General features: G+C 44.7%; 2 protein-coding genes across 3 annotated transcripts; one reads left to right on the top strand and one right to left on the bottom strand.

Annotated features, from left to right (window-relative positions):
* The first annotated feature begins 580 nt into the window (after nucleotides 1–580).
* slc1a2a (solute carrier family 1 member 2a) lies at nucleotides 581–18,220 on the top strand. Of its 2 annotated transcripts, none has more exons than XM_047331742.1 (11): nucleotides 581–706; nucleotides 10,751–10,890; nucleotides 11,230–11,382; nucleotides 12,531–12,781; nucleotides 12,899–13,007; nucleotides 13,487–13,613; nucleotides 13,723–13,956; nucleotides 15,207–15,401; nucleotides 15,815–15,949; nucleotides 16,170–16,380; nucleotides 17,341–18,220. In XM_047331742.1, the coding sequence occupies exons 2-11, from the start codon at nucleotides 10,761–10,763 to the stop codon at nucleotides 17,410–17,412; spliced, it is 1,617 nt and encodes a 538-aa protein (XP_047187698.1). In that variant the 5' UTR covers nucleotides 581–706; nucleotides 10,751–10,760; the 3' UTR covers nucleotides 17,413–18,220. The 2 variants fall into 2 exon arrangements, with proteins under 2 accessions (XP_047187698.1, XP_047187697.1); XM_047331741.1 differs by lacking the exon at nucleotides 581–706 and adding an exon at nucleotides 8,121–8,411.
* Nucleotides 18,221–19,863: 1,643 nt separating this feature from the next.
* Nucleotides 19,864–24,167, bottom strand: LOC118302714 (mucin-5AC). The gene is made up of 7 exons (XM_035629085.2): nucleotides 23,964–24,167; nucleotides 21,610–22,227; nucleotides 21,386–21,490; nucleotides 21,095–21,256; nucleotides 20,908–20,979; nucleotides 20,743–20,821; nucleotides 19,864–20,651 (listed from the first exon to the last, which is right to left on the bottom strand). The coding sequence occupies exons 1-7, from the start codon at nucleotides 24,028–24,030 to the stop codon at nucleotides 20,471–20,473; spliced, it is 1,284 nt and encodes a 427-aa protein (XP_035484978.2). The 5' UTR covers nucleotides 24,031–24,167; the 3' UTR covers nucleotides 19,864–20,470.
* Nucleotides 24,168–27,410: the final 3,243 nt, after the last annotated feature.

Here is a 27,410-nt window from a genome sequence, read left to right on the forward strand (position 1 = left end):
TAGCTCTTACTCCTGAGACGCAGACGTCCGCTGTGCTGTCCGGGCGGCTTTGTGCGGGACACTTTTCTTTTTTCCTCTTTAATCCCAGCCAATTGAACGACGAGTGCAGTTCAGTAGTCGCCCTCTGCAGCTGGCAAAGTGAAGAGACGGGATAAAGCAGGCGCACTTACTGCTTTCTTCTTGTACAGGGGGTTATCAAAAAAAACAGAAATTCAGACCAGGAAATGCATCAGAGGCCCTGCTGCACATCCCAGTGAATGCATGCACTGTGAATACAGAGGCCTTTTTTGTTGTGAACGCTTCATGCACAGGAGGCGACTTAACGGGCTCCGTCTCCATCTCACTGCATGATGTCACGCGGCTAAAACGCCGCTAATCTACGACTGTTTAACCTGGAGGGAACAGCCCACCCTCACCTGCCAGGAGGCGCTGACCTCTCACCTCGCATGTGCAGGGTGTTGTTTTTCTTTGGGTTTGCAAAGGGGGGAGGGGAGGTGCAGGGACTTTCTACCCCTTTAGAGTAGGAGAGGAGGAGGAGGAGGAGGAGGAGGAGGAGAGAGACGCTGCAACACCTGTATGAGTTCACTCCAAAAAAACTCTGCAAACCATTAACTCTTCTGCTTTGATTTGAAGGAAACTACCCTTTTTTTCTTTCTTTTTTTCAAATCAGGAAAGCAAACTGAAAGACGAGACAAGAATTCCGCAGGTGAGCAAAGAATAGTTAGACTTTTTTTTTTTCTTCCTTATGAGAACATTTGTACGTGCATAGAAGCGGCAAGCGGGTCATTATGGGTCATTTGAGATGTAAAGGTGAAAACAACTCTGCGGGAAATACGAACGATTTCTAATTTCTGAGTGCCGTTCAGCGCGCCAGTCATCCTCCCGCTGGTTGCCAGGTAAGAGGCGGTGCACTGCGGCTGTCAGGATGCCGTGCCTGACGGTGTTTCTGCGCTGCTTGGTTGCACTCCCGTGCCGCTCCTCCCGGGTCGATGTTTCATTGTAGGTCACGTTATGGGATTACTGGCAGAAATGCCTGTTTAAAAAAAAAAAAAAAGAATTATCAGAGCACAAAGTGTTGGGATCCGCTGCGTCGGTGCTTCGCCAGCCCCTTGAAACGCAGCTGTTTGGCGAGTTAAAAGATTAATGACTTTGCGTTGTCGGGACGGGAACAGGTCACACGTGCGCATTTTTTTCTTTTCTTTCTGGAAGTGACAGTTTCTCAAAGCGATGCAAAACTGACGGCCCCGGGGCCACGTGTGCATCATTAGAGATACGGCGCTCTGTGAGATTCAATCCATTATACAACCCCCCACAAACTATAAACTAAAGACAAGGCTGCAAGAAGATGGAGTTCAAAAGAACCGCCAGAGGGATTACACTGTAAAAATTAACTAGATGACTTGCACATCTGACACTCTCTCTTTTTTTTTTCTTCTTCTTCTTCTTTCTTTCGGCATCCAATAGTGGAACGCGACTGCAGACGCCGTCACATCTTCTGTCGACATAAATAAAACAATGTATTGAGCACTGTTTTTTTCACACATGGTGTACAGTGCACGCGTACAGTCGGGTTTAATACCTCAGGTGTCTGTACTCATTTCATCGTCACACTCTGGAAAATGAATATTCCGCTAGAGATGGTGGATGTGCAATAACGATCCCCAACAACAACAACAACAACAACAAAAACCCTTAATGATATTTCCACAAAAAAAAAAAAAATCTTTTTTTTGTACATTGATAACTCAATCATTGGAATGGCTCTTTTTTGTATTTGTTTGAATCCGAGATAATTCTCAGACAAGACTGGACAGGGATTACACTATGAAGTGGACGAATACCAAAAGGAAATCTTATTTTCCTATAGATGGAATATCAGAAAGCGGTCCAGTAAAAAAAAAAAAAAATGAAAGAGAAGAAATTCAAGGACAAGAGCCGCTCTTGTGTCTGAAAGAAACTTTTCAAGTGTCTAATCAGGAGGTTAACTGGAAGCCCAGAGGAGGAATCTCTAAGGTTCAATCACTGAAATGTTGCGTATGGATAACTACTTTTGAGTACTGTCGAGTATCCACGCATGATTCTTTTTTTATGCCATATTGCCTTAGATCCGAAAATACATCAACAATTCATAATTGTAGAGCGGGGTAGACGCACCGAACGCCAGAAGGGGAACAAAAAAAACTATTAAATCCTTTGATTCAAAACAAAGAGGGATCTGGGGGAAGAAAAAAAAAAATCAATTTCGTCAACGTCAGATGTCAGGAGCTGTTTTCTATTATATTTTTTGATATGATTTTGTTTTCTTAAGCTGAAAACGTGACTGTGCCGCCACTCGGATTCAAATCTTAAATGTTCTATTGCTCATTGGACTTGTGCGTTTCTATTCAGCGACGTTCTCACGCCCGTGATAATTAGATTAAAAAGATCATGAATGAAAAGTTTCTCTGCACATTATCACCTCCTTTCAACACCGTGACACGTCTCTTTACCGGGTCAATCTCTCCGGCGGTTGAGTGTCTATTGCTCAGTGAAGACTAATTATACCCCATAGGAGATGAACGTGTGTCTTCAGAGCTTCAGAGTGTATTTATGGATCACAACCGTCATGTTTTTTTTCCACACAAGAGACGGAGACAAGTGAAGACAAGTTGCGGATTTCATTGAGAAAAACCCACAAAGACACATGACAGGTTAAATCTAACGGCACAATTCAGAAACTCATTTCAACGTCTCGTAAGCTTAAAACCTTGTTTTTTTTTCTTTCAGTTTGACGTATTTACAGCCTCAGGCGTGTGGCAAATTGTTGACCTCATAATGTGCAATTACTTTCATTAGGCAAAGGAAGCAGTGAAAAGGCTGAAAGCCCAGAGAGGGGATCTTTGCAAGTGTCATGCTATAATTTCCATACCCAACCGCTAATTTTAGATGTCTTGTAGGTGGACTTTAACTTACTTTCGCTAACTTTGATGCACCGTGAAATAAGAGTAAGTACCGGCGTCTGTCGCACTGTTAGGAATGGGTCGTCGCTGAAGAGATATTGTTCTGTTTCCTCGAGACCTGGCTACTGAAGCAGGTTACCCACTACATGTCTAGTGCATGCTTCGTCATTCTGGCATCTCGCCAAATCGACCAGATTCATTCTTTTTCCAGATGTCCTGTAGATCTGTGGCATTTATATGCCGCAGGAACGACCGCAGTATTCAAATCACGCGCTGAACAATGTCGAATGTAACTGTGTTCACGTAATTATGTGCATGCAATTTAACTGGACATTTTTTGTATGTGTGCATTTGAGAGATTGCTTCTGAAGAACATTTAAACACAGACAAAGTTACAAAGGTGCATCGCAGTGAAACCACAATGTGTCACATCAACACAAAGTCCAGGAGGAAACGACAGTGTCCATCAAAGGTGCATTGTTGTCATATTTATGCCCATTATTTTCTACTGGTTGAAATGGAAACCGTAGTTTACAGACAGGAAGCTCAGCATTTGGAGCCATCATGTGCTGGTCCTGGTGACAACATGTATTTTTCCTTTTTCTGGCCAACAGTATCTGGTTCCCTTTGCTCACAGTAAAGCTAGTTAAAGACATTATTTTATTATTGACCGAGCCTTTCGAATGCACTCAAGATGGAAATTGATAATAATCTTCCCCACCTAACCCCCTTGATAAGACAGCAAATAAGCAATTCGCCTCCATTCTGTGGAGGGACGGCCCCCGAGAAGACGCCGCGAAATGAGTCTTCAACTTCGTTCTGGAGTGGAGGGCACGGGGGGCAGGGGCAAGTCAAGAGCTGCTCATCCGATCCGAAATGCAGTAATTGTACATCTCCCGCGCAAGTGAGAGCCGTCGGCCCCCGTAATCAGGAGCGGCGCTCCGGTCTCGGATCCCGGCTCTTACCAGACAGATGTCATTAAATTCATCACTGGGAACACAATCATCTGCCGTTCGCATGATTGCAATCCGTGCCTCTGCGATGCAAAACAGGGCTGCTATTAGCTAATGACACCACTCGCTGTCTGTGCCCCGATACGTTGCAGCCATTGTGTTGCATTTTGCATGCATCATCTTTCCATCTTGATCAAAACATTAATTAACCACTTTGCGATATACATTTTTGATTTAACCGTCGTAATCTAAACGTTTGAGGCAACAACCAAACAACTGTTGGCAATTTTTCGAATCGTTTTGGGTTTTTTTGTCAAATAAAAGCCCAAAGTGTTTGTATTATGGACCTCCTTTATTTTTCTTCCGTGGAATATTTAACTTAATCCCTGACTTGCCCTCTGCCTTGCATCAATTAATACAAATCTTTGCTGAATTTTTTTTTTTTTTACATGTTTAAGATCGGTATCGGGGCAATATTGGCAAAAATGACTGGATCGGTTATCGGAATAAATAAGAAGTAAAATCTGATCGGATAAATTACAGTAAACATACCAAATAAATGCTCATTTACATATCTACTAAGACTTGAACGACATTCAAGCATCATATTTTTATGTTAATTTATTACTATTTAATGAACAGTTTACAGTTCAATTTGTTTTTTGCTTGTCTGAACGGTGCTGACCAAAATAAAGTTCTGTGGGAAATAAAACAGCAGTATTCCATAACTCAGTCTTGTCTTTCTTTAGGGAGTTGATTATTTGATTTACATTCGAGTATGAGGTTTAAGATGGCTTGGTTAGGCAAAGTGAATCCTGAACAATGAATTATTAATATTTTATTTTACGAGTAAAGATTGTATCAGATCAGTATCGGATTGGTATCGGCAGGTACTGTACTCAAGGTTGCAGGATCGATATCGGATCGGACACGGGAAGTGGCATCGTCCCATCCCTAGTTTGTTTATTACACATCACCTGTAACACTGAGATCGAATCTGCACATCCAAAATGCTAATGCTAATGACGCTAGTCTGCTAATGATTCAGACAGCCATGGTTTCATACCTGACGAACTCATCCCGTCAACTTGCGGGATGTGTTTTTTTTATTACGTATGGTTCCACCACAACAAACCTCTGATAAAACCTCTCGTTATTCCGTAGCATTTATAAATGTTTTAAATGTGAAGCCTGGTGACGCTAACCATTAGTGTTTGGCAAGCTAACCTAGCTAAGGTAGCTAAGTCAGTGATGATAATTGGGACCATCTAACATCGGCAACATTTGAGTAGCTGTTTGTTAAAGTAGTCAAGACAAAGGCTTCTGTCATTATTGTTCCGTTTTTAACGTTGTTGAGGGCAACCGGAAACAGAGTTGCCTTCTAAGGAAAGTAATGTGATGCATTGTGTTTAAAAAAAAACCCCATTAGCATTCATTATATTACATTCACTTACCAGACGCTTTTGTCCAAAGCTTCTTACAATAATAATAATAATAATTTTATTTGTATAGCACCTTTCAGAAGTAGCTTCACAAAGTGCTTTCACAAAAACATACAAATCACAGACAATTAACATCAGCATTCCAACAATAATACGGTTTTCAGGTCACACATCTGTTTTTGAAAACAAAAGATACAAAAAGACAGTATATAAAAAGCAAGTCTATAGAAATGTGTGCATTCGACCGTGAAGATGTTACCAAGAAAGTGCAAGAATCGAGAGATTACATGAACATTCATCAAATAGGCAAAAACAGCTTCAAGTGCTCATGTTAGACTTTTTTTTAAAAAATGTATTAGTTTTTAAATAAATTCAGGGAGTAAGGCGCAGACAGAAGCATTGAAGGGTTTCTGCTGTCCTGATGTCATTATCCATTTGAAGGCAACTCCGATTCAAACACGTCTGTCTGATTAACTTCTATATCACGCTCTGCGGCTGGGTGGCTGGTTGGAGGGAAAAAAAATTGGTAACAACCGATATTATTTGCAAACGTATTTGATTTTGTTCAGTTTTTAAAGACTTCTCTTCAATCCTTTCCTTTTTTAGTTGTCAGCGTCTAGGCTCCATACTGTTGATATTTAGCCGTGGGTATGGATTTGTGGCGTATGTGAAAAAAATAAACAAGGTTGCTGAACTTTTAACCAATGTTACTGTTGTTGATGTATATATATATATATATATTTCAATTTAAATTATTATCCCAACAATGTGATCCGTTATCAATTTCACCTCGCCCCCCCCCCCTTCCGCCAAAGGATGAGCCCTGCTGTGGTTTAATGATTTGTGGACAAACTGTTCGAAGGTATCACAGCTGCAGGGGCCCCCTGTTCTCCGAGCGAGTCTGATCCACGTCGGTGTGTATGTGCGCTGGATTACAGTGGCTCAGGACAGATTAGTTAATTATAGACACCTGCTGTCTAAGCGTGGTGTGTGTGTGTGTGTGTGTGTGTGTGTGTGTGTTGTGTTGTCAGGTGTTGCAGCATGAGGTTGGCTCGGTGCTGAGGGGAGAGAAAGGCGGAGCAAAGGTGTGGAATTGCACGGGCGAGTGCTTTGCCATGTGCTGCCCGAGTCCCTCTCTTCTCCGAACAGAAGCTCGGTAATGGGAGGCTTCACACACACACACACACACACACACACACACACACACACACACACACACACACACACTTTGCAGATACCATCCAGTAACTGTTCAAGCAGCAGGGATAATGGGCCCATTTTCCTCCAGCAGCTTGGCGTAGTCGATCACCGTGCAATCTGACATTCAGTTCACCTTTGATTCTGGTCGGCCAGTTTCTTTGATCCCCCCCCCCGTCAGGAGATACGAGCGGTAACGCGGTATCGTAACAGCATCACGGACTGACCTATGATAAAAGAGCAAACAGGAGAATGACGGCTGTCAAAATGTTCAGATGGCTCGCCAGGCGACCCAAACCCCGGATTCGCTTGGTAATCGTCTGGACCACGTGAAGTCGGTCTCCCCTGCGTAACGTTAATGTGTGTGATACATGCTGCCATGGCAACGCCATCACGACGAGGGCGCGTAGACGTACAATGGCCGTGGTCAACTGAGGCCAGGCAGCAATAAACAGTTGCACCTCTTGCAAATGCCCCCCAAAATCAACCCCCTTGACTCGTTCCTCTTACAGTGGCTGGGAAAGAGGAACAGGATGTTGCACCGTGAAGAGCCCAAAAAAATATATATTTTTATGTATTATTATTGGAGGAAAAACCAAAGGAGTTAGTATTTCTTTGTGATTTAGTTCCCTCAAGTCACCTCAGGCAATGTTAAGATGTGGAGCACAACTGGGAGAAAAACGAAGCTGAAACCAGTGAGGAATAAGAAATCAAATATATGTATTTATTTTAATATAAGCCCTAATTAGTGAAGTTATTAGCCAGCATGTTTGATTAAACTCGCAGTTGCGTGTCATGGAAACAGCTGCGATCCATTATTTTTCTTCTCTTGTGCCCCTTATAATCAACTTTTATTGCCGCTAAATCAGTTCTCTTGAGAGTTTTTTGCTGCTTAATCGGGAAGTCGTCGTCTGTCGTGACCATTTTCCTCATAACGTCAATCGAGAACCGGGCGTTAACCCCTCGAGTTTCCTGCCTCTCTATCAACTCGTTCACACAAAGACGAAGAATAAACGGATAAACTCTTTCAACATCGCTGTTAGGTCACTTCGGTTTTTCTTTCTTCTTTTACGGATTCATCCTTATGATTATTAGTTCATTCTGATTATCTCTTAGTTCATTATGAATTCAAGTGAATTTTTCTCAAGTGAATGAATTGCACTTTTTCCACGTTTTTCATTTAATTGATTGTACAAGTATTAATAGTAGATCATTTTCTAATCGCCATAAGGTGAATATGAGTCATTTTCACAAATTCAACGTCACTAAATAATTTGTCCGGAGTGCCGTTGTGCAGCACACACTCTTGGTGCCACACGACATCCCATCATGCTACTACCGCATGATGATATTACATTTTTTTTTTTTTTTTACAAAGCGCCCTTGCACAATAAAAATAAAAAGCTCTGCAAACCTTTGTGATTGTTCGGCCATTTGGACGCAGAAGTAAACAAAACACGGGAGCTAAAAAGGAACAGCAACAAGGATTTTCACTCCCGCGCTAATCCGAGGAGGTTGACTCCACCCTCCCCTGTCTCGGAGTGTTCCTGTCAGACCTCCAGGCTCCGTCACTTCACCTTCACCCCACCTCCCCTGCGGCTGAATCAACAGGCACCTGCGACCGCGGATATACACTGAGCGCCGACGAAGAAGAAGAAGAAGGAGAAGAAGAAGAAGTAGAAGGAGAAGTCGTCTGCAGATTTATTTTAGGCACTGAAGAAACCCTCTCTTTTTTTCAGTGTTGTTGTTGTTGATGATGTTCTGTCTGGATTTATCAACGCACGGGTCGTGGCTCTGCTAAGTCGTTCGTCGGTGCCGACGGTTGCGCGGTAGATCTCCACGAGTATGAATTCATACCCGGGCAACTTGCAAAACAACGGGTAAGAACGATCGGTGTGGCGCACATGCAGTAGTGGTGTGGTGGTGAGTCGTGTGGTGGGATCGATCCTCAGAGGAGGTCCCATCCAAGTAATGTTCAGCGTCGCCGGTGTGAACCAGTGGCGCAATAATAGCTGTGGTGTATTATGTCTGTATGTGGAACATAAAGGTCAACTTCTGTCAGTCATACTGACTGCAGTGATGCATTTGTAGATAAAGTGTGATGATCTTCAGGTGTTCTAGTTTTTTTACTCTCCATCCTGTTCAGGTTCTGACAGCGTCCCTTCGTCTGCGACCAAACCGCCAATGAGTTGCCACGTTTTCTTCGGCCTCAAACCGATTTCTCTTGGCTCCGCTCGTCGCAGCGGAAAAAAACGAAGGTTGGCGCCCAAACGAGTAATCTCCCGCACGTACGCAGGTGGAGGTGACACCTTGACTTTTCCCCCGGGAAGCCCCTTTTTTTCCGTTGCGCAACCCAATCGCTTGAGTCGCTGGAGGTGCTAATTTTATCCTCTTTAAATGGCTTAAGTCTCATTAATGCTGGAGCACAGTGTATCAGACAGGCGTGATTGACTTGGCCCGTTAGTCCTCGCCTCGTACGTCCCCCCCGCTCATGCCTCGCGCAGAAGGACAATTCGCACGCTTCACGTAACTGAATGTGCACAGACGTGTGCATTATGTCTCTATAGCACTCAAACTTAAGAGCTTTGCCCCCCCCCCCCCAGTTCTAGCTGTGCGTTGAGAAAAAGTGCTTCTGTTTTTTACAGGAGGAAACTTTTCCCGAAATTTATGACCTTCGCCGAGAGAAGAAAGTTCAGTTTTCGGAGGGGGGGGGGGGGGGGTTTCACTCGCGTTAATATTCCAGGTGTTCAAGTCGTGAAGGTCGCGAGTGTCCAAATGACACAGGGATCCTCTGTTACATCACCGCGCACGTCTGTGCCCCGCAGGGGATTTAAAGGCTGCGCAGGGCCGAGCTGATCTTTAAGTCAAAGAGGATTTGCGCCAGACCACAACAAACATCTGATGCTCCTTGGCTTCAGTGACACGATGGAGGAGTTAGATGGAGAAGTGCCCCCCCCCCCCCCTCGGGTTGCAAGTTCTGCATTGGGACGTCCTCGCAACACCATCAAGCACATACACGATTTGGAAATGTCTCCCGGTTCAACTTCACGCTCCCTTTTTCCTCGCGTCTTTGTACGCGACAACTCGAACGGAACATCTCAAATCGTCCTGAGTTGACCAAACGCCGACACTGAGCAGACGCGGAGGAGCAGATGGCGATCTGTTTGTTCAAATCCGGCGGAAGGAAAAGTGGAATAAATTGTTCAAACAAAAATGCAGATCACAAACAAACTCTTTGTCGGTTCTGTGCGAATTGCTTGGGAACGTCGAGTCGCTAATTACGCAAAAGGCCACCTGCGAGCCCAAATGAGAGCGAGTAGAATTAATTGATTTTAATCATCTGCGCATATGTCTCCCTTTTAATTAATAAATGGCACAATAATAGTTGTTTTTTTTTATTCGGTGGACCCGGGCTGCAGTTTCATCACAGACCATTTGTCGTTGTCTTATCACTGTTGATTATACTGATGGTTCAGTGAAGCTACAGACGGACACGAGCGTCCTCCAGTGCAAATGTTGCCGCCGACCGGCAGTGACCTCCTGGGTATGGAGGCTATAACGTGTGGGAGGTCCACACTCTTTGAAAATCTCCTTCAGCTTCGCTTATGTGTCACAAATGAGTATTATATTTCATGTCAAGCTACTAGATTTTTTAAAGGTCAAAGCTACAGTGTGTAATATTTAAAAGAACGTATTCACAGAAATGTAATATATTGTCCATAACTATGTGTTCATATATGTATAATCACCTGCAACAAAGAACCGATGTTTTGTCCGTCAACTTTGAATGGGTTAATTATAGTGACATGAGGTGCCGCTTCAGTCGCCATGTTTGCTACGTCGGCGTTGTGCTGCGTTCCGGGTACCGCTGGGGAGGCCGGAAAAAAATCCACCCCCCCGACTTCCGGGGGTCCGAGTTCCGAGCGGTTCCGAGGTATAATGGAACGCAGCATTGAATACGGTTGTTGCACAAAACGGTTCCAGAATACGTCGCATTGGCGTTGAATTTCCAGCGCTGCTGGGAATCCAGAAATTGAAATCTGGGGTGCGCCCACCATAAAGTGTCCCCTGTCGGATGCTCAGTTGGTCGCAGTTTGCAACTTTACCACCAGATGCCGCCAGAAAAGTACAAAAAATTACAGCCTGGGGCTTTAACGAAAAAGCTAAAATAACCGTGTAATTAACAGGACTTGTCGTGTTTCTTCCTGGTTTATCTCAGTGCCAACACGATGCAGAAGCAGGTGGAGGTGAGGATGGACGAGAGCCACATGGAGCCCATCGTGGACAACACCGAGAGCTTCTGCAGCAGCTTCTGCGACAAAGTCATGAAGAACATGGTTCTCACGCTCACGATCCTCGGTGAGTTTCGCGGTCCGCGGCTACTTTTCTAACGACCACTTTTCACGTGGTATGATCACAGATAAATTTTGTTGCTTTTACAAAAGTCTTATTTAAGTGACCATAGGAGTTTTTGCATCACATGTGTACAAAACTGACGCAGACATTTTGAAAGGAAACTGACTCTCAGGTGACAGGCTATAATGTTAATAAAGATTCCGCTGAGATTTCATTCGTCACACAGATCCTTTCATTTTCTTTCAGTGAGCGTGAGCTTACATGTTGTATCCTGAGTCCTGTGACACGAGTCACCTGAGCCGCCTTGTGTTTGATTTGCATTTTCCCCCCTCGCCGGCTCAGGTGTGTTTCTGGGTTCCATCGCGGGAATGCTGCTGCGGCACATATCCCCCCTCCCCGCCGACGTTGTCATGATCATCGCCTTCCCGGGGGAGATCCTAATGAGGATGCTGAAGATGCTGATCCTGCCTCTCGTTGTTTCCAGTCTGGTCACAGGTGGGTGCGAATGTTCCGCAGGACACGTGTCCTGAAATGAGGAAACGAGGTGCCTACTTGTTGCGACGGAGTTCAGTTACAAGGGGAGAGAGAAGGGAAAGGTTGATGTTGTTGTTTCCCCGCCCCCAGGCAAACTGGAAACTGCATATTTACAAAACAAATTCCAAAAAATAAAACTGCACACAATATAGACACAGGAGTGTTAGTTACCTGTATGCAGGTTTTGTTGGGAACATTTCCACAGAAATGTACACTCAAATTAAAGAGTGTATATTAGTGTTTCATTGAAAAATATGACAAATGTTGTTTTTTTTCTTTATATATTATGCTGTCCATGTGTTTGTGTGTGTATAAATTACTGTAGACGAGTTTTAGCTGCCATGCCTAAATTATATGTATGTATGTAAAATACAAAAAAAATATTAAAAAAAAATATATTTTTATTAAAATAATTTGACTTGTCAGGGGGGCGGGGGCTCCAGTTGGAGGGGCGGGGCGCCCCCTCCCCCCAATTCAATGGCAGGGGAAACACTGCAAATCATACCAAATTATTTGATATGCAGATGATGACCACCTGCACGCGGATATTGGCGTACAGTGTGCGGACACATTTGCAATATTTGCTTTCTCCACAACTTTGAGAGAGCACACGACTTCCAACTTACAAAACACACAGTTACCCTCTAGTGTACGATTCATGTGCCGAAGTCGAGACGATCTGGTCCCTCCACGAGTCGACAGAGGACAGTAGTTACGCTCCGCTGTCACACGCCGGATAATTAAACTTCTGAATTCAAAAGATAAACCCAATTGTCCCGCGAAGTACTAAGTGTGAAAGGGATGGTGAAGACGCGTTTATTCTCATGGTTACCACTAAGTCTTCTCACTTTGGATGCAATTCTTATAAAACTGACAGATGCAGAAGAGTCAGAGAGGGAAGCTTTTGTGTGCCGAGGCTTCACAGTTCATGTCTGGAGGAACAGTAGCAACTGTTTGCTGCGTCTTAGTTGAATTACTGCCAATTAAAGACATAAATAATATTAAACACAACTGTGGGTCAATGCACGGCAGTACAGGATAGTTTAGTATTTCTTGGTTTTATGTTTTTGATTGGGGACACTGACTGCAAAACATGCTACGTCCAACAGGATTGGCCGGTTTGGATGCCAAGTCCAGTGGCCGTCTGGGCACCAGGGCCATGGTGTACTACATGTCGACGACGGTGATCGCCGCCGTGCTGGGAGTCATCCTGGTGCTGCTCATCCACCCCGGCAACCCCAAGCTCAGGGCGAACCTCGGGCAGGGGAAGAAGAACGACGAGGTCTCCAGCATTGACGCCTTCTTCGACCTCATCCGAAACCTCTTCCCCGAGAACCTGGTGCAGGCCTGCTTTCAGCAGGTAGGAGTCTTCGCCCGAAGGAAGAAAGTTCTCACCCACCACGTGAAAGTCTGATTCATATGCCACTTGCTCCAACTAGCTCGTTTTTTGCTTTTTCCTTTTGTGCTTCATGTCCAGATCCAAACGGTAACCACCAAAGTACCCGTGCCCACGAACAGGACCAAGGCTCCCCCACAATTCACAGTGAAAAGGGCGCTTCAGTTCAAGAGTGGGATGAACGTCCTGGGTAGGTGAAAAAAAACTGAAAAACAGAAATAACTGCTGTTTAAGAAAAACTGAAGCTCTTTTTCATTTTCAAAGACATAATAAAACTCAAACATCAAATTCTTCCACCAGTGCTGCTCTCAGACCTCCCACGGTGTCAAAAGCTCAGCAATTCATTGGACGATGTTAAAAAAAAAGTGCCCCACAGTACTTTGCAGTAATTAGATAATAAGATTTTAATATCACACACCAGCATAAATCAGTTGACTCAGGGTTCAACTCCCCACCAAATCGGATTCTGAGGTAATATTCTAATGGCAGACAAACCAAAAACAGAGCCAAAGCAAATACCCGAGTGCAGTAAATATACTGTGTCTAACTTCTTTGTAGTATTCATAACACGTACCCCCAAAACTGTACCCAAGTGCTTTCAATTATGTCCTCATGCTTCATCAATCCATTTTCCGTTTTGAAACATCGCCGTGTTCCGTGTCTCCCCAGGTCTGATCGGATTCTTCGTGGCTTTTGGAGTCATCATGGGGAAAATGGGGGAAAAGGCCAAGCTGATGTTGGACTTTTTCAATGTCCTGAATGAGATCATCATGAAGCTCGTCGGCGCCATTATGTGGTGAGTGCCGCCCGCCGCGAGCATCGTATCTATCACAGTCAGTTGAAACTGCCAAATGCTCACGGCAGCCAACACGTGCCACATGAACATCCCACGTGTCTGTCTGCAGGTACTCCCCTTTCGGCATCGCCTGCCTCATCTGCGGGAAGATCATCTCCATCGCCGATCTGGAGGTGGTGGCGCGGCAGCTGGGGATGTACATGGTCACCGTGATCGTGGGCCTCATCATCCACGGCGGCATATTCCTGCCGCTGATATATTTTGTGATAGTGAAAGAAAATCCCTTCAAGTTCTTCATGGGCATATTCCAGGCCTGGGTGACGGCACTCGGAACGGCGTCCAGGTTCGAGACATTTCTACATTCGTATACCCGCTTTTTTTTTTTTATTATTCTAAGATTCGGACTCTCCCACAGAGCGGCCGCCTCTGATTCAGGTTTCCTTGTCCCGCCTGTGCTGCAATGTTTTTTTATGAATACCCTGATTTCCCCTTCACATCCCTGGCCATATTTAAAATAACAGCCACAACTTTTTTTTTCGAGCCGTAACCATGAAGCCTGCCACGGCTTCTCACTTCGCCTCCGTGTGGGATATTTCTTTCCTACGCTCGATGTTTTATTTATGATGTGAGATACAGTCTTTCCCCTCCTGAGGTGAGCTCGGTTCTTTCAAGTCCCCCCCCCCCCCCCCCCCCCCCGCTCACCGCTCGATCCGCCATCTACAAGAAACACTTAATTATCGGGCGGGCAAAACAACAACAACTGCTGAGTCACAATCAATGTTGTCTCAACGAGATTTCACGTTTGAAATGAAGTCCAATCAGTATTAGTTTTTGTTTTCGACGAAAGCTATGGCTATAAGTCTACTCCGTGTATTCAGTGAATTTAATTCAGTACGAGTAGAAGAATATATAGAGTGAACCAGTCACATAATTATTATTTGAGTATTTGTGCCAGGCATAAGAAGAAGAAAAAAATGAGGGGGAAGATTTTTCTTTTTTATTGATGGAGGGGAAGATTTTTTTTATTTAGTATAAAGTCGAAATGTCGAGAATAAAGTCGAAATAGCCCTAAACGACCGTGTTGTGGTTCCAGTTCAGCTGTCACTCATCCACATTAACTAACGTTAGCGAAGCTACGCTAAGCTCCGGTAACTGCACGCCTCTCAAAATTCATTAACTGTTGTTTGCAGTTGAATGTTATCGTGTCAGGACACACGTTGACGTTCGTGTGCAAACATCCGTTGTCACCGTATCGTTTCTTCCAGATTCAGCCTGTCAATGATATTAGCGCCACTTTACAACTTGGTTAGCAGCTGGCGTTAGCTTAGCAAACTGGCTAGCAAGACATCAACATCCGGTTGTTTGGTGCTGCTGAGTGCTTCCGGGTCACAATTTAGGGTCACAATATAATACTATTATAAAGTACTATAATAGTATTAGTACTAAGTAGTATTTCAACTTTTTTCTCAACATTTTGACTTTATTCTCGACATTTCCAAGTTTGGTTGGTTGCAAGTTGGGTTCAAAGTTTTGACTCTATTGTCGTCTGACTGTCGAAATAAAGCGCCTGCCTCCCCTCTCTGTCCGCCGCAGTGCCGGCACCCTGCCCGTCACGTTCCGTTGCCTGGAGGACAACCTGGGCATCGACAAGAGGGTGACGCGATTCGTCCTGCCCGTGGGCGCCACCATCAACATGGACGGCACGGCGCTCTACGAGGCGGTGGCGGCCATCTTCATCGCGCAGATGAACGCCATCGACCTCGACTGGGGGCAGATTATCACCGTCAGGTGCGAAAGATATCGCAGCACATTTAAATCGGCCAAATTCTGCCAAATTGGGTTCTAAACAAGAAAAGTAATGATTTCATGTGATATTTTTCCCTTTACATTCCAGTGGAACATGCATAAAATTACCAGGAAACTATATAGATTTGTTTTTGTTAATTCGGTATTACAAATAAAACAATATTTTACATTATCATACCTCACAGTCTATTTAATTGTGAAGATTTTCTTTTCTTGTTGATTATATTTTGGCACCGTAGACTCACACACTACCTAACTATTGCATTTTTCATCTCACCATTTTTGTCAAAAATGCAGCGATTGAACGTTAAAAGTATGCAGCGTGTGTGTGTGTGTGTGTGTTTGGAGCATGCGGTTTTCTCCCGCTGAGAGTTGAACCTGTTTTTCCTGTTCAGTATGACAGCCACCCTGGCAAGTGTCGGAGCTGCCAGTATCCCCAGCGCCGGACTCGTGACCATGCTTCTGATCCTCACGGCGGTGGGCCTGCCCACGCAGGACATCAGCCTCCTGGTCGCCGTCGACTGGCTGCTGTGAGTCTCCCGGAGTGTAGAAGGGAAACATTTCAGAAACAATCCGTTCCGCTTTCAACACACATCCTCACACTAAGTAGAGGTCAATGTCAGTGGGCCAGAATCATCAGGCTTGCCGACCAGGAACGTCTGAACACAATGTTTCCCTGGTCGTAGTTTTTGATAATTTGATAATTCTTCCCCCGTGTGTTTCCCATCACCCCCCCTCTCCGACATGCAGGGATCGTTTCCGCACCTCGGTCAACGTGGTCGGGGACTCCTACGGGGCGGGAATCGTCTACTACCTGTCCAAAGATGAGCTGGACTCGTTCGACGCGCAGCAGTCCCGGCTGGATGACTTTGAGATGGCGAAGACGCAATCCTTCTACGATAATAACACCAACCAGAACGTGTACACTCACCACAACTCAATCTTGATAGACGACTGCAAGGTACATTTCACGTTGACGGACATAGAGACTTGTATGTAGAGAAAATCCTCCCCGGCTCTGTCCACGTGTCGTGTCCTGTCTTTGTGTTTTTTTCTGTGACTTCCTCCATTTGGTGCATTGTGTTACTACATGTGTGTGTGTGTGTATAGTAATTGTCTTATGAAAAAGCAGTTTTTGTGATACCAGTTTCATAAACAGCAAACTCTGTTCTTTTCTTTTTTTGGTTTTTCTCTCATCAAATCTAAATGACGGTGTTTATCTTTTTAAACATCAATCATGCAGAGAGCGGCGTCTTGTGCACGATTATATATTTGACTTGCATTTTGTTGTGGTATGTCTTGATATCTTTAAGAAACTGTTCTTTTTTTTCTTTCTTTTGTCTACTTAATTGGACATGTATTTGTGGCGGCCCTTACCAAATTACAGTTTTCAATCACTGACCATCAATATTTTTCAGAGTTTTTGTAGCCAGTGGTAAACATAAAGACTGCTGTTTTCACCGTGTTTCATCCAAAGTGATGCATACTTTTCATGAAATGCCAATCTCAGACCCCTTCCCCATCTATAGCGTAGCTCGCCGTGTGAACAAATGCAAATACTGATATTTCGTTGCCTGTGTAATGCAACTTGTTTGCTAAAGTTGCATTGTGATCATTTTTTGACGATTATTGTAATTCGGTTGGGGCAGAGAAGCCATAAAATACATGGCCAAGACTAGTCCTCCATGTAATTCTGTCAATTACAAAGCAGTGCATCAAGTGTACCGGCGTATGAGAGGACATGATTTTTCTTGTGCTGGGGACTCCAAAAATAGACTCAGCCCCAAGGTCAGTGGCCTGAATGTACCGAAAAACTATGGCTTCTCTGCCCGCGGCCGTTGACATAGTGTGAATGACGGCGTGTGAATGACGGTGCCTTGGCCCCCCTCGGTAGTTAGATGTTCTCGATAATTGCTTGCAGGTCGCCATGGGGAAAAATGGCAGGACTCCAGATTTCTCTCTTGTTGAGGAGGAACCATGGAAATGCGCGTAGAGCAGATGCAGACGCTGCTGCGCCCTTACCCCCGGGTTCCACCGTCTTTTGCTTTTTTTCCTGCTGACACAACTTTAAAAACAAAAACAAAAAAAACGACCCCCAAAAAAAGAATCATATTCTGTAGGAAAAACAAATTCAGTTAACAGAGTCAACAATCCTGCAAGAACAAACAGTCGGCCTGTCGATTTTATTTTTATTTTTTTTGTCAGTTACCAATCTGGGTATCTACAAGAGCAAACCACAGGTCGGCTCTCCAAACTGTATTAGAGCTCGCGTTTTGCACCAGCCGGACACAAGCTGCGAACGAACCGGTGCATGCATCACACCCACTCCGCTCCGAAGAATCGAACCCCCTCGGTGGACGACACCCAGGGCCCCTCACTTGGTGCTGCTTCCGGAGCGTGGAATGGATTTGGACAGTGCTTCATGAGGCGTTGTGATGCGAGTGCAAGGGGGTTAAACACCGCATTACCTCGGGACCGTTTGACTTATGAGCTTACCGCCCTGATGCCGCACACACGGTCAAGGCCTAAGAAGCACAGCTTAGGACTTTAGACCCTAAAAGAGGAGGAGGAGGGCGTGGCCTCTTAATGTGGTGACAAACAAAGTACAGGCTGTGTTGTTGCGGGACGCTGTGAAACCAGAAGACAGGAAATACGTCAAGGGTGCCCTCCCTGTTATTTATTTATTTGTTTTATTTTTTTGTATATGTGTTGTTTATGAGTGACGCACTGCGACGCACTGTAAAAAAAAAAACCCTGGGATTTTAGTGTTTCTGAGAGAAGAGTAACAAGGCGGGAAAGTTTCAACGAAAGGAGGGGTGGGGTTGGGGGGGGGGGTGATGTGTCTCGAACTCTCAGCAGGCCTGTGCGTCGCCCTGTGATTTATTTTCAAACTGTTTTATTTCTTCGCTGTGATATTACAACCTTGCCTTGGAGACGTCGGACTGCAGCGCGCGGTCGGTACGATCTCTGGATTAAAGTTGCTCCTATTCATCAAACGCCGAGACTTCACTATTTTAGCGGAGGACATGAAAACACGGCCTCCAGCTTCGCTGACCTCTGGGTGAGGACGGCTGGGCCTTCCTGTCACGAGACACCAACGTTTAGATGTTTGCAGCTTTTTTTTTGGTTGTTTTTCTCGCGCAGCAGGATTTCTGTTTAGTTTTGTTTTTTTATAGAGAGATAACAAGTTTGTCATTAATTAGCGATAAGGTCGCGTCCGTAGCGAGTGCACACTAAAATTCATTGCCTCCATCGCTCGTACAAATCTCACGCCATAACAACCAGGTCGTCGGGTGTTTGCTGAATTTGTACGTTTTAAGACTTTTTGTTTTCCTTTTCAAAAGTAGGTGAAACCTGAATCGTTAATTTCTCCTTTTCGTATGAGCGCCAGCTTGTATGTTCATGTCTAAAGTGCCTCCTTGCACTTTGTGTATATACCCTCTTTAGATCAGTGTATGAATCGAATGTATAGAATTTTTTCGGTCAGACTTGTTTTTGCTATGCTAAACATTTCTATAAAGACTATAGCTATCTGTCTCTCTCTCGATATATATATATATATAAATATATGTACAGTAACAATGTTAGTACAATTATAATTTTCTTTTAATGGGCCACTAGTTGTATCAAAGGGGTCGTGAATGTAGGGCGAGTTATTTACAAATGTACTTTTCGTTAAATTTAATCCGTTTTTAAGAGGAACTACCCCAGAGGGTTGTCGCGGAAGAAAACCCCCCAAATCAGTCACGTGTTTATTGACTTTGTGTTATTATTATTATTGCATATGTGGTCATTTGGGTGTTATGAGCGCAGTAAGGGGCATCGTCGTGTGCTGGTACCTACAGTATGTCTTATGTCCAAGACTTTTCCCACAAATCTGTCGTCACTGGTCCTTAAACCAAATAAGAATATGTTCTCAAGTCAGACCGGCCTAAAGTGTGTAACGGTGTTTTCTATGAACATGCAAAACTGTACAATCTTTAGATAATAAAAGTTGTATTTTCTATCTTCATGTTTTTGCTTCTGTGCACACGTAACAGTCCAACAATGTACGCAACACCTCCCCCTTTAATGCAGAACTTCCTGTGACTTCGACCGACTACTGTACACGCGACGCCGGATTTGAGTTCCCTCGCACAACATCAGCTATAGCGCAGGAATATTTCTCAGGCGAAATGCATGGACTGAAGATATGTTTTAATACCTGTGTGTGTGTGTGTGTGGGGGGGGGGGGGGGGGGGGGGGGGGGGGTAAATATTAATGAGAACAAATAAATGTTTATTGATGAGCCGCCGCGTTGTGTTTATTTCTCAGACGACGTGAACGTTTCGACAAATGCACGTTGCGACGAGCTGAGGTGACGGGTAGGTTGTCGAGAGAAGCTAATGAGCAAGTGGGCCGAGTGCTGCCGTCCAATGCTCGGAGCGTACATAATGACTGTGAGGAGGGGAAAAGAGCAGTTTGATAAAAGTTACAATCCACAACACAAGTCTTAAATAATATTATTACAAAAACAGATTTCAGTTATATTACAATGAAGGCACTGAAAAAACCCAAAACTGGACAGAGTCATTTTTCTTTTATCAGAGTTAAAAAACAACAACAACCGCAACAACAACAGCGTATTAATTCATTATTTACAACGATGAACCGGGAAATGAAACGATCTTTTTTAAAGTGTATTTGAAATAAATGGCATTTGTCCAATCTCACCCAAGCAATCTCTTTTTTTCCTTTTTCCTTTTTTTTTTTACAGTTGATGACAGAGTTGATATGGAAAATAAATAAATCAACCAAAAGTGTCGCTGCAGCTTCAGAGCGAGGGCGTGGTACGAGTTGTTGAAAGTCAGCGGGCGGGGGGGGGGACGACACGAAATGCAGATCTCCAGTCGGTCCACCGGAGGCCTCTCTGCTCAACGGCTCCGAGGGGACGCGTTCCTCTGATCCTCAGTCATGTGGTTCTGTGATGAGGCTCAAGCCTCCTTAGGGTCTTTCTCTCTCTCTCTCTCTCTCTCTCTCTCTCTCTCTCTCTCTCTCTCTCTTTGTGAACGTCAGTGTGACGAATAATCTTCTGGAAGCTCGTCCAGGGGGATGACTGTGTACTCCGCCGACTTGCCGTTCTCCGCGGGCTCGTCCTTGTGCAGGAATGTCTCCATCTCTACCTCCCTCTGCTGGTCTGAGGAGCCGGCCTTGGTCTCTGGCTGGGACACCCGTTGAGTTGGTTTATTCCACCTGCACAATGAAGGAAGAGTTTAATTCTCTGCTCCCCCCCGCCCCTCCAAAAAAAAAAAGTGTACAGTCAAAAATGAATTGTTGCACTCACTTGTCTCTGGTAGCGATGGCGGCCAAGAGCATTACCAGTGCTGCAACGCCAACAATGAAAGCAAGGATGATGATCCAACCTGGAGATATGGGAGAGTCGAGGTTAATAAGATTGGCTTACACCTCCACACACCTTACGTACACACTTCTTGTTTCTGGGACTCACCTGGTGTGCTCTTCTCTTTGCCCCGGGGTGATGGATCGTTGACTTTTTTCTCCACTTTTTGCGGTTTGTGATCTGAAAGGTGGATTGAAAAAACAACATCGACTTAAAAATCTTTCTGACAAGAAAAGCCAACATGCTGGTGATTTCAGGGCACAACTGTTGGGTGGTAAAGGGATTGTGCCATTACCTCCTTCTGTGGACTGGTTCTCGAAAGACCTGTTCTGAATTATTGTCTCTTCAACCGGTGAATCCACCTCAGGCGATTCTGATGGAGCACTCTTTGTGAGCACTCGTGGAGCTTTGGGCGGCATAAGAATGGTCGTGGAGGTTGATGGTGTAGTGCTAGTTTCTGTGGAGGAACATAAAAACGCAGGCTTACAATCTGCATCGACAAACCCATGAAGACAATATGACAATGACAGCATGCATGACCGTTGCTGTCTTTCTGCCTTTCCCTGTGAAAACTCCTCCGACGTACCTGCCATCAGTCGTGATTCTGATCCTGATCCTGATCCTTTATCATCTCCAAACTGTCCTGATTGGATGAGAGCAGTCGTGGGGGTAGATGGCGCAGTGCTAGTGTCTGTGGAAAAAATACATAAAAACACAGGGTTAAGATCTTCATTGTGGAGTCGATATGTTAGTGACAGAGGTATAACTATTGCCGTTTTGCCTTTTCGGTAGTTGGTGACTCTCACGTACCTGCAATCGTTCCTGATCCTGATCCTGATCCTTCAACCTCTACGAACAGTCGTGACTGTAGAGCAGTGGTGTCGGTTGATGGTGCAGCGCTAGTGTCTGTGTTGGAGACGGAGGCCGCACTGGAGCTCGCAGTCGTTTCCTCGCTTGGCTCCTCTTCGTGTCCAGACCCAGAATCTGAACTCAGAGTGCCCAGGAAGTCAAAGCTGGAGACAGCGGCGTCGGTGGCTTGGGAGACCGGGATGTGGTCCGTGGTGGCGGCGTTTGACTGGGCGTCATTCGGCACCGATGAAGATGTAAAGCTAGACTGAGGTCTTTCGGTGGGAGATGAATCTGAACTGGGGAATGTGGGCTCCGTGGACGACACCACGTTGTGGGTTGTGGTTGCATGGTGGTCACCTCCATGCAGGACGAACACGGGGGTCGTGGTCTCCTCGCCGGGCGCGTCTGTAGCATCCTCTTTCGGGTCAGAGGACGGCTGCTGGGACGGAAGGGCGGTCGCGTTCCTCTTGGGCGAGTCAGTTGTGAGGGAACGGGGGAAGAAGTGATCGATGAGGAACCCGTCCGTCACCGCCTCTCGGAGCACTTCGTCCTCAGCTTTGGTGGGAATCTGGGTCACGGCTAAGACGCACACAGAGATGGAAAAATCCACAGATCAACTCAAGTGTTTACCAACCCGCCCCGACATGAGCGGAAAGGAAAGTTACCACAGCTCTCTTTTTCTTTTTGAAGTATCTCATAGCGAGCGCACTGGGCCAAGGTGCTTCGCCCCCAGAGTCTTGTATAAACTTGTGTCGCAGTCTTCTTTGACGAGGTGTGGTAGGAAACAGTAATGATTAACCTGGGCCGCTAATCGTCAGCGAGTGGGTTAACAAAAGAGAGGGATACTCATAAAAGCATCAGTTTTGTTAAGACGCAAACCGCACTTTAGACAACGCCTCATAAACCGTGACTGCTCATGTGTGAGTTGGAGGGAAGCCACTGTCACGGGGCCACGTCATGACGTGAGGGGGAAGCAAGAGGACGAATTAGGCAAAGGATTTTTTTTTTTAGCAAATCCCGAATGGAAATATCCATGGTTCTTTTGCTCATTTAAATGTGTTTCTAAACGCGTTTGCTTTATTTCTAAATGTGGATATTGGCAGATTAACAGCGATGAGGTTTTTCATATGTCATAAAGCTTATTATCACACTCAGTGGTGGGACGTTTTTAGCGTGTGTTCGAGTACAGTTCCCAGGTTCTTAACATCGGATTTCCATTTTATGCTACTTTATTTACATTTCAGTATGAAACACTGTACTCTTAATGCTCTATATTTACCTGACAGGTATAGCTGCTAGTGACATTTCAGAGTCAGATTTAACATTTCAAATACAGAGACCATTTTTTGGCACGTGTCCAGTTACAGAAAAAAAGGGTCTATGGGTCTTGATTATCAAATATTTGAAATCAAAATTACCATTCATATTTAGAACTCCTCTTCAGAATGAGTACGCTTTGCTCGTAATAATTTTGCAACGCTACTTAAATATAATCTCTATTTACAATATGAAATTTAATCTTGACAAGTTCTTAAGTAAATGATCTGAGCACCTGTTCCCTCACTGACCTCGACAGGTCACATAATCTGTTGCCTTGCGAAATCTCAGAGGCCCAAAAAAAGAGAGGAGGTTTTAAAGCGGTTAATTAAAAAAAAAAGAAGAGCTTATAAGAATCAGATCACACATCTCAGTTTTCCATTTCTGCCCGGTCATGTTCTGCTCAAGCGGTTCCCTATGCGGTTACCAGTGGCCCCGACTTGTGGAACAGCTCTGTGCCGATCTTTGGTTTCACCTTATTCAAGTCCCAAACGCATTAATGCGCCTGCCGGAGCAGCTCGGGACATTTCACAAAGGCGACTGTGTGTGAGATCTGGAAGGTGCCGGCGAAACCTGCGCACTGACAGTGAAATCCTATTCTCACGGAGAGAGTCCGAGCTGAAACACGGAGAGCATCTCGGGTGGCGGCAGCGGAAAAGTGCTGACTCACAGGGGGGGGGGGAGTAAGAGCGGGGACAGTGTGGGAATTATTGAAATTTCACAGGTCTGTATGGGATCATTTCTGTATTCGTCAGCCTTTCGACAGCCATAACTGTGGCCCCATGAGACCTGAACCAGAAGAGTTTCATTGACCATCGATGAATGTGTCGACAAAGGCGAAAAAAAACCTAACAAATCCACCTGGATTCGGACCTCAATTTGAAAGTTTAATCCTCAAAGACTAAATCACATGATACAGATCCAAAGTATTTTAGAAAAAAGAGCAAATCTTCGAAAAACTGATGAAATGAGAAGAAAACAAAAGAGCTTCTACTCACGAGTAACAGGTGTTGTCTGGGCAACAGCAAGAAGTCCGAGAATAAGCACGACAGGAAAGTTCTTCATCTTCAAAGCCGGAAACTGATGGAGCCACGGACTGAAGTTATTGTGTAACAAGCCGGAGCTACAGCACTTGGCGCAGTGAAAGGGACGATTTGAAACAGATGATTCACGCCTTTGCCTTTTATACACACCTGCAGGTAGGTGTTGCATCCACACAACAATGGTTGGCACACACAAAAAAAACCAAACAGACCATACACAGGAGGGCCGGCACACCTGTGAACACACCTTCCTTCTACCTCAGGAAACTTTCTCACGCTTCCCCTCCTCCTTCTTCCTCCTGCCACAAAGAAAAAGGATACAGATTCGAAAAAAATAAAAATCAATATGCTCTGGAAGTTTCACGTACAAAGACGACTGCTACAAACGAGGCTGTGGATCTTCTGAAGACAATAATACAATTATTGTCTACAAAAGAAGAAGAACAGCTTTGCCAAATCTCTTCACACGATGAAGCCCAAGAAGAGTTGATTTCACTATATGAGTTACTTTCGAGGAGATTTAGATGGTTTGTTGTAAGAAACTTAAAACATAAAAACTGGGAAAAGTAAATATTGTAGGGGTTGGGGTCAAATCTACATTATCACTTAAAAAAGGGTCTCAATAATTCAACTGGTTCATGAGTCTAAACAAATGTACAAGTTCTAAATCAGTAAGTGTATATTAGAGGTAAAAATTAAATAAATACATATGCAGATGTAGCTGAATCGATAATCAATCAATCAGTACCAGGATCAAAATACAGAAATCAGAAAAGAGGACAGACGTGTAAATATGTAACTCCCTATTTCCCCACGAATTAGCAAATTTGGCTAAAACTTTCATCCCATGCTGTGACCTTGACCTTTGATGGTCATAATGAGATAGTACAGGGAGTGGATAATTCACCTAATTCAAACAAAGAAAATAATCTATTTCTTTTTTTTTTTTTTGTGAATCAAATCTTCTTATTCAACAACGTCTTATCAAAAGATGAAAGTGTGAAGTCTTTTTTCCAATGCTTGCCAATCTGCTCCAGAGCTGATTACAGGTCTTCAAAAACACACACACAAAACAAACAAACAAAATGCGGCTGTAATGAGGTTCAACCACCAAATTGAATTAATGGCAAAAATTTTTTTTAAAAATGGCGAAAGTTCTCTGGACACTGTGAGAATCCCCGAAATGTGAAATCTGTTTGCTGACAGTCAAATGTCATGGAAACAGCTCAATGTGTCAGGTAGAGACATGATGATACGCTGCGAGCGCCGCGGCTCTGGAGACACATGAAACAACACACCCCTCTCTCATTAGCACTTCCTTCTTATTCTACCTCCCGCCAGTCTGGGATTTGAGCGAAAAACCGACGGAATCTTCATCCTGTTCCGACAATTTCCCAAAAAATTCCACCGGGCACTTTTGGACTCGGTACCATCTTCCCCCGCAGGCGTTGTGGGCCGCGCATTGCGACTGTTGTGACGTGCCGGCGTCTGACGGAAGCGGAATGCGTCACCGCCGATTCTCCGGCCTCGGGGCTTTCTGGCACGTTTCATGACCTGGCGACAGTCGTCATGAGTTGCTCAGCGTGTGTGTGTGGGTGAGCGCCTGTCCCGACTTGAGCGGCACACCTTGTGAAGGATCATGCCTGTAACTGCGGAGAATGACATTTAACAATATACTGCATTGGCTCAGATGAGTAATGGAACCGACATCAAAGCTGAAATGCAAGTCTTGCTTTCACAAGCGTGCAACAGTCAGCTTGCGCAGGCTAGACGCGGCCTGTGACTCAATCCAAATGAGTCTTGGATATAAACATTACGCCATGGGAAAGGTTAAAATCCCCTGAGGCTAAATGTGAGGAAGTTATGATGAAAATAGTTTAATAGATGTCCGAAAATCAGCTTTATCGCTAAGAGTGTTACTGCCCTTTGTATAGGCAGTGTAGTGGTCAAGTCCACCTTTGTCGAGTCCGAGACCAGGACTAGTCGAGTCCAGAGTCAAGAGCGAGTCCAAAGAGCTTCGAGTCCAAGTCAAGGCCGAGTCCATTTAAAGAGTTCAAGAGGCCTTTATTGTCATATGTACAGTAAAAACAAGTCAACGTTACGCCGCACAGTCTTGTGCAGAGTTGTGCCAGTGTTCTTTTTCTGCTTTACGACCCAACCACCATGAAGCAATCACATTTAAAATAAATGAAACAAAAGCATTTTATTTCTCTGATTCAATTATTTGACCTCTCTGCATTCACTCGCTCGCTCGACCACCAGTCTCTCCCTCTCGGCGTGCTGAAACTGAAACTTAAAGTGCGTTCTGCTGAACCCGGCCAACGTACAGCTCTCAAGACTGATACCTGTTTTCATCAGTGGTTTTGTTTTGAGGGGGGAAGTTACTTCAGGACTCGATGTGGACTCGGTCCAGACCAGTGGCCAAGTCCGAGTGCAAATACCAACGAGTCCGAGACAATAGAAAAACGTCTCGAGTCCGGACTCGAGTCCGTTACTACAGGAGTAGGTGGGGCTACCTCGAAATAGGAATATTTTTTGTGGATTTTTGTGAAGAAAAATAATGTCAGTATAGTGTGAAGAAAGAGGCTCAGATGTAGCTGTGAACGCTAACGGGCTACGAGTTTCATCATCCTTAATAAAACTTCAATGGCGTTTCAACTAACACGCGCGGGTGAATCAGTAATGACTGGATCCTCATTTTCGGGCGTTGCGCTGTTGCTTTTGACATTTTGGAGATATTTGGACTCAGAGCAGTATTTCTCTTTGGTTGGGTGCTTTACATTTTTCAAGAGCCTGCCTTGATGCGAAGCGGTGAACGCTCGGCCCCCGCTGTTGTAAGGCTTTTCCTCAACAAAAAAAAAAGAAGAAATCAAATGCATTTAAATCTTGAGCAGTGAAATAGCCTGAATTTCAAACGCGCAGTCTGAACACAAGCACTGCTGGCCAATTGCCACATGTAAGAGTATAATCTTTGATGTTGATCAAAAACACAGGCGGGGCGGCACACCCACCCACCTCCGTATCACCAGACTTTCAAACTCTCACACATAACACTTGGCTTTTTTCTCTGTGTTCATGTATAATCAAACGTATGCGTAAACCCTCGGCAAAGCAGCGGAACACAAGGTCGTTCACGGGCAGGTCCGCTGGGCCTGTGCAGGTCAATTAGCAGCCGGTGCAGACTGCAAACTCCCTCCCTCCGCTCCGGCCGTTATCTCGTGTTTCATGGCAGCCACCGTTGTTGCTGTCCCCCAAAATCCCAAGACAATTGAGCTTAGCGACCTGGAGTATTACCATCATGAATATCCCCCAAAATACTAGCCATAGCATTTATCACCACTATGCTGCCATGGTCAAATGTCCACTTCAGTCTGTCAGATTCATAAAAACACATAATTGCAG

The sequence above is a fragment of the Scophthalmus maximus genome, chromosome 4 (assembly GCF_022379125.1).
Source record: "Scophthalmus maximus strain ysfricsl-2021 chromosome 4, ASM2237912v1, whole genome shotgun sequence".
NCBI classification, from domain to species: domain Eukaryota; kingdom Metazoa; phylum Chordata; class Actinopteri; order Pleuronectiformes; family Scophthalmidae; genus Scophthalmus; species Scophthalmus maximus.

Bases quoted from the DNA above. Each gene is read 5' to 3' on its own strand.
- slc1a2a (XM_047331741.1), top strand. From the start codon at position 8,377: ATGAATTCATACCCGGGCAACTTGCAAAACAACGG. The intron at 10,891-11,229 runs GTGAGTTTCGCG...TCGCCGGCTCAG, and splicing joins TCTCACGCTCACGATCCTCG to GTGTGTTTCTGGGTTCCATC. The intron at 13,614-13,722 runs GTGAGTGCCGCC...GTCTGTCTGCAG, and splicing joins CTCGTCGGCGCCATTATGTG to GTACTCCCCTTTCGGCATCG.
- LOC118302714 (XM_035629085.2), bottom strand. From the start codon at position 24,030: ATGAAGAACTTTCCTGTCGTGCTTATTCTCGGACTTCTTGCTGTTGCC. The intron at 22,228-23,963 runs GTGAGTAGAAGC...TGTGCGTCTTAG, and splicing joins CCAGACAACACCTGTTACTC to CCGTGACCCAGATTCCCACC. The intron at 20,822-20,907 runs GTGAGTCCCAGA...CCATATCTCCAG, and splicing joins CAAAGAGAAGAGCACACCAG to GTTGGATCATCATCCTTGCT.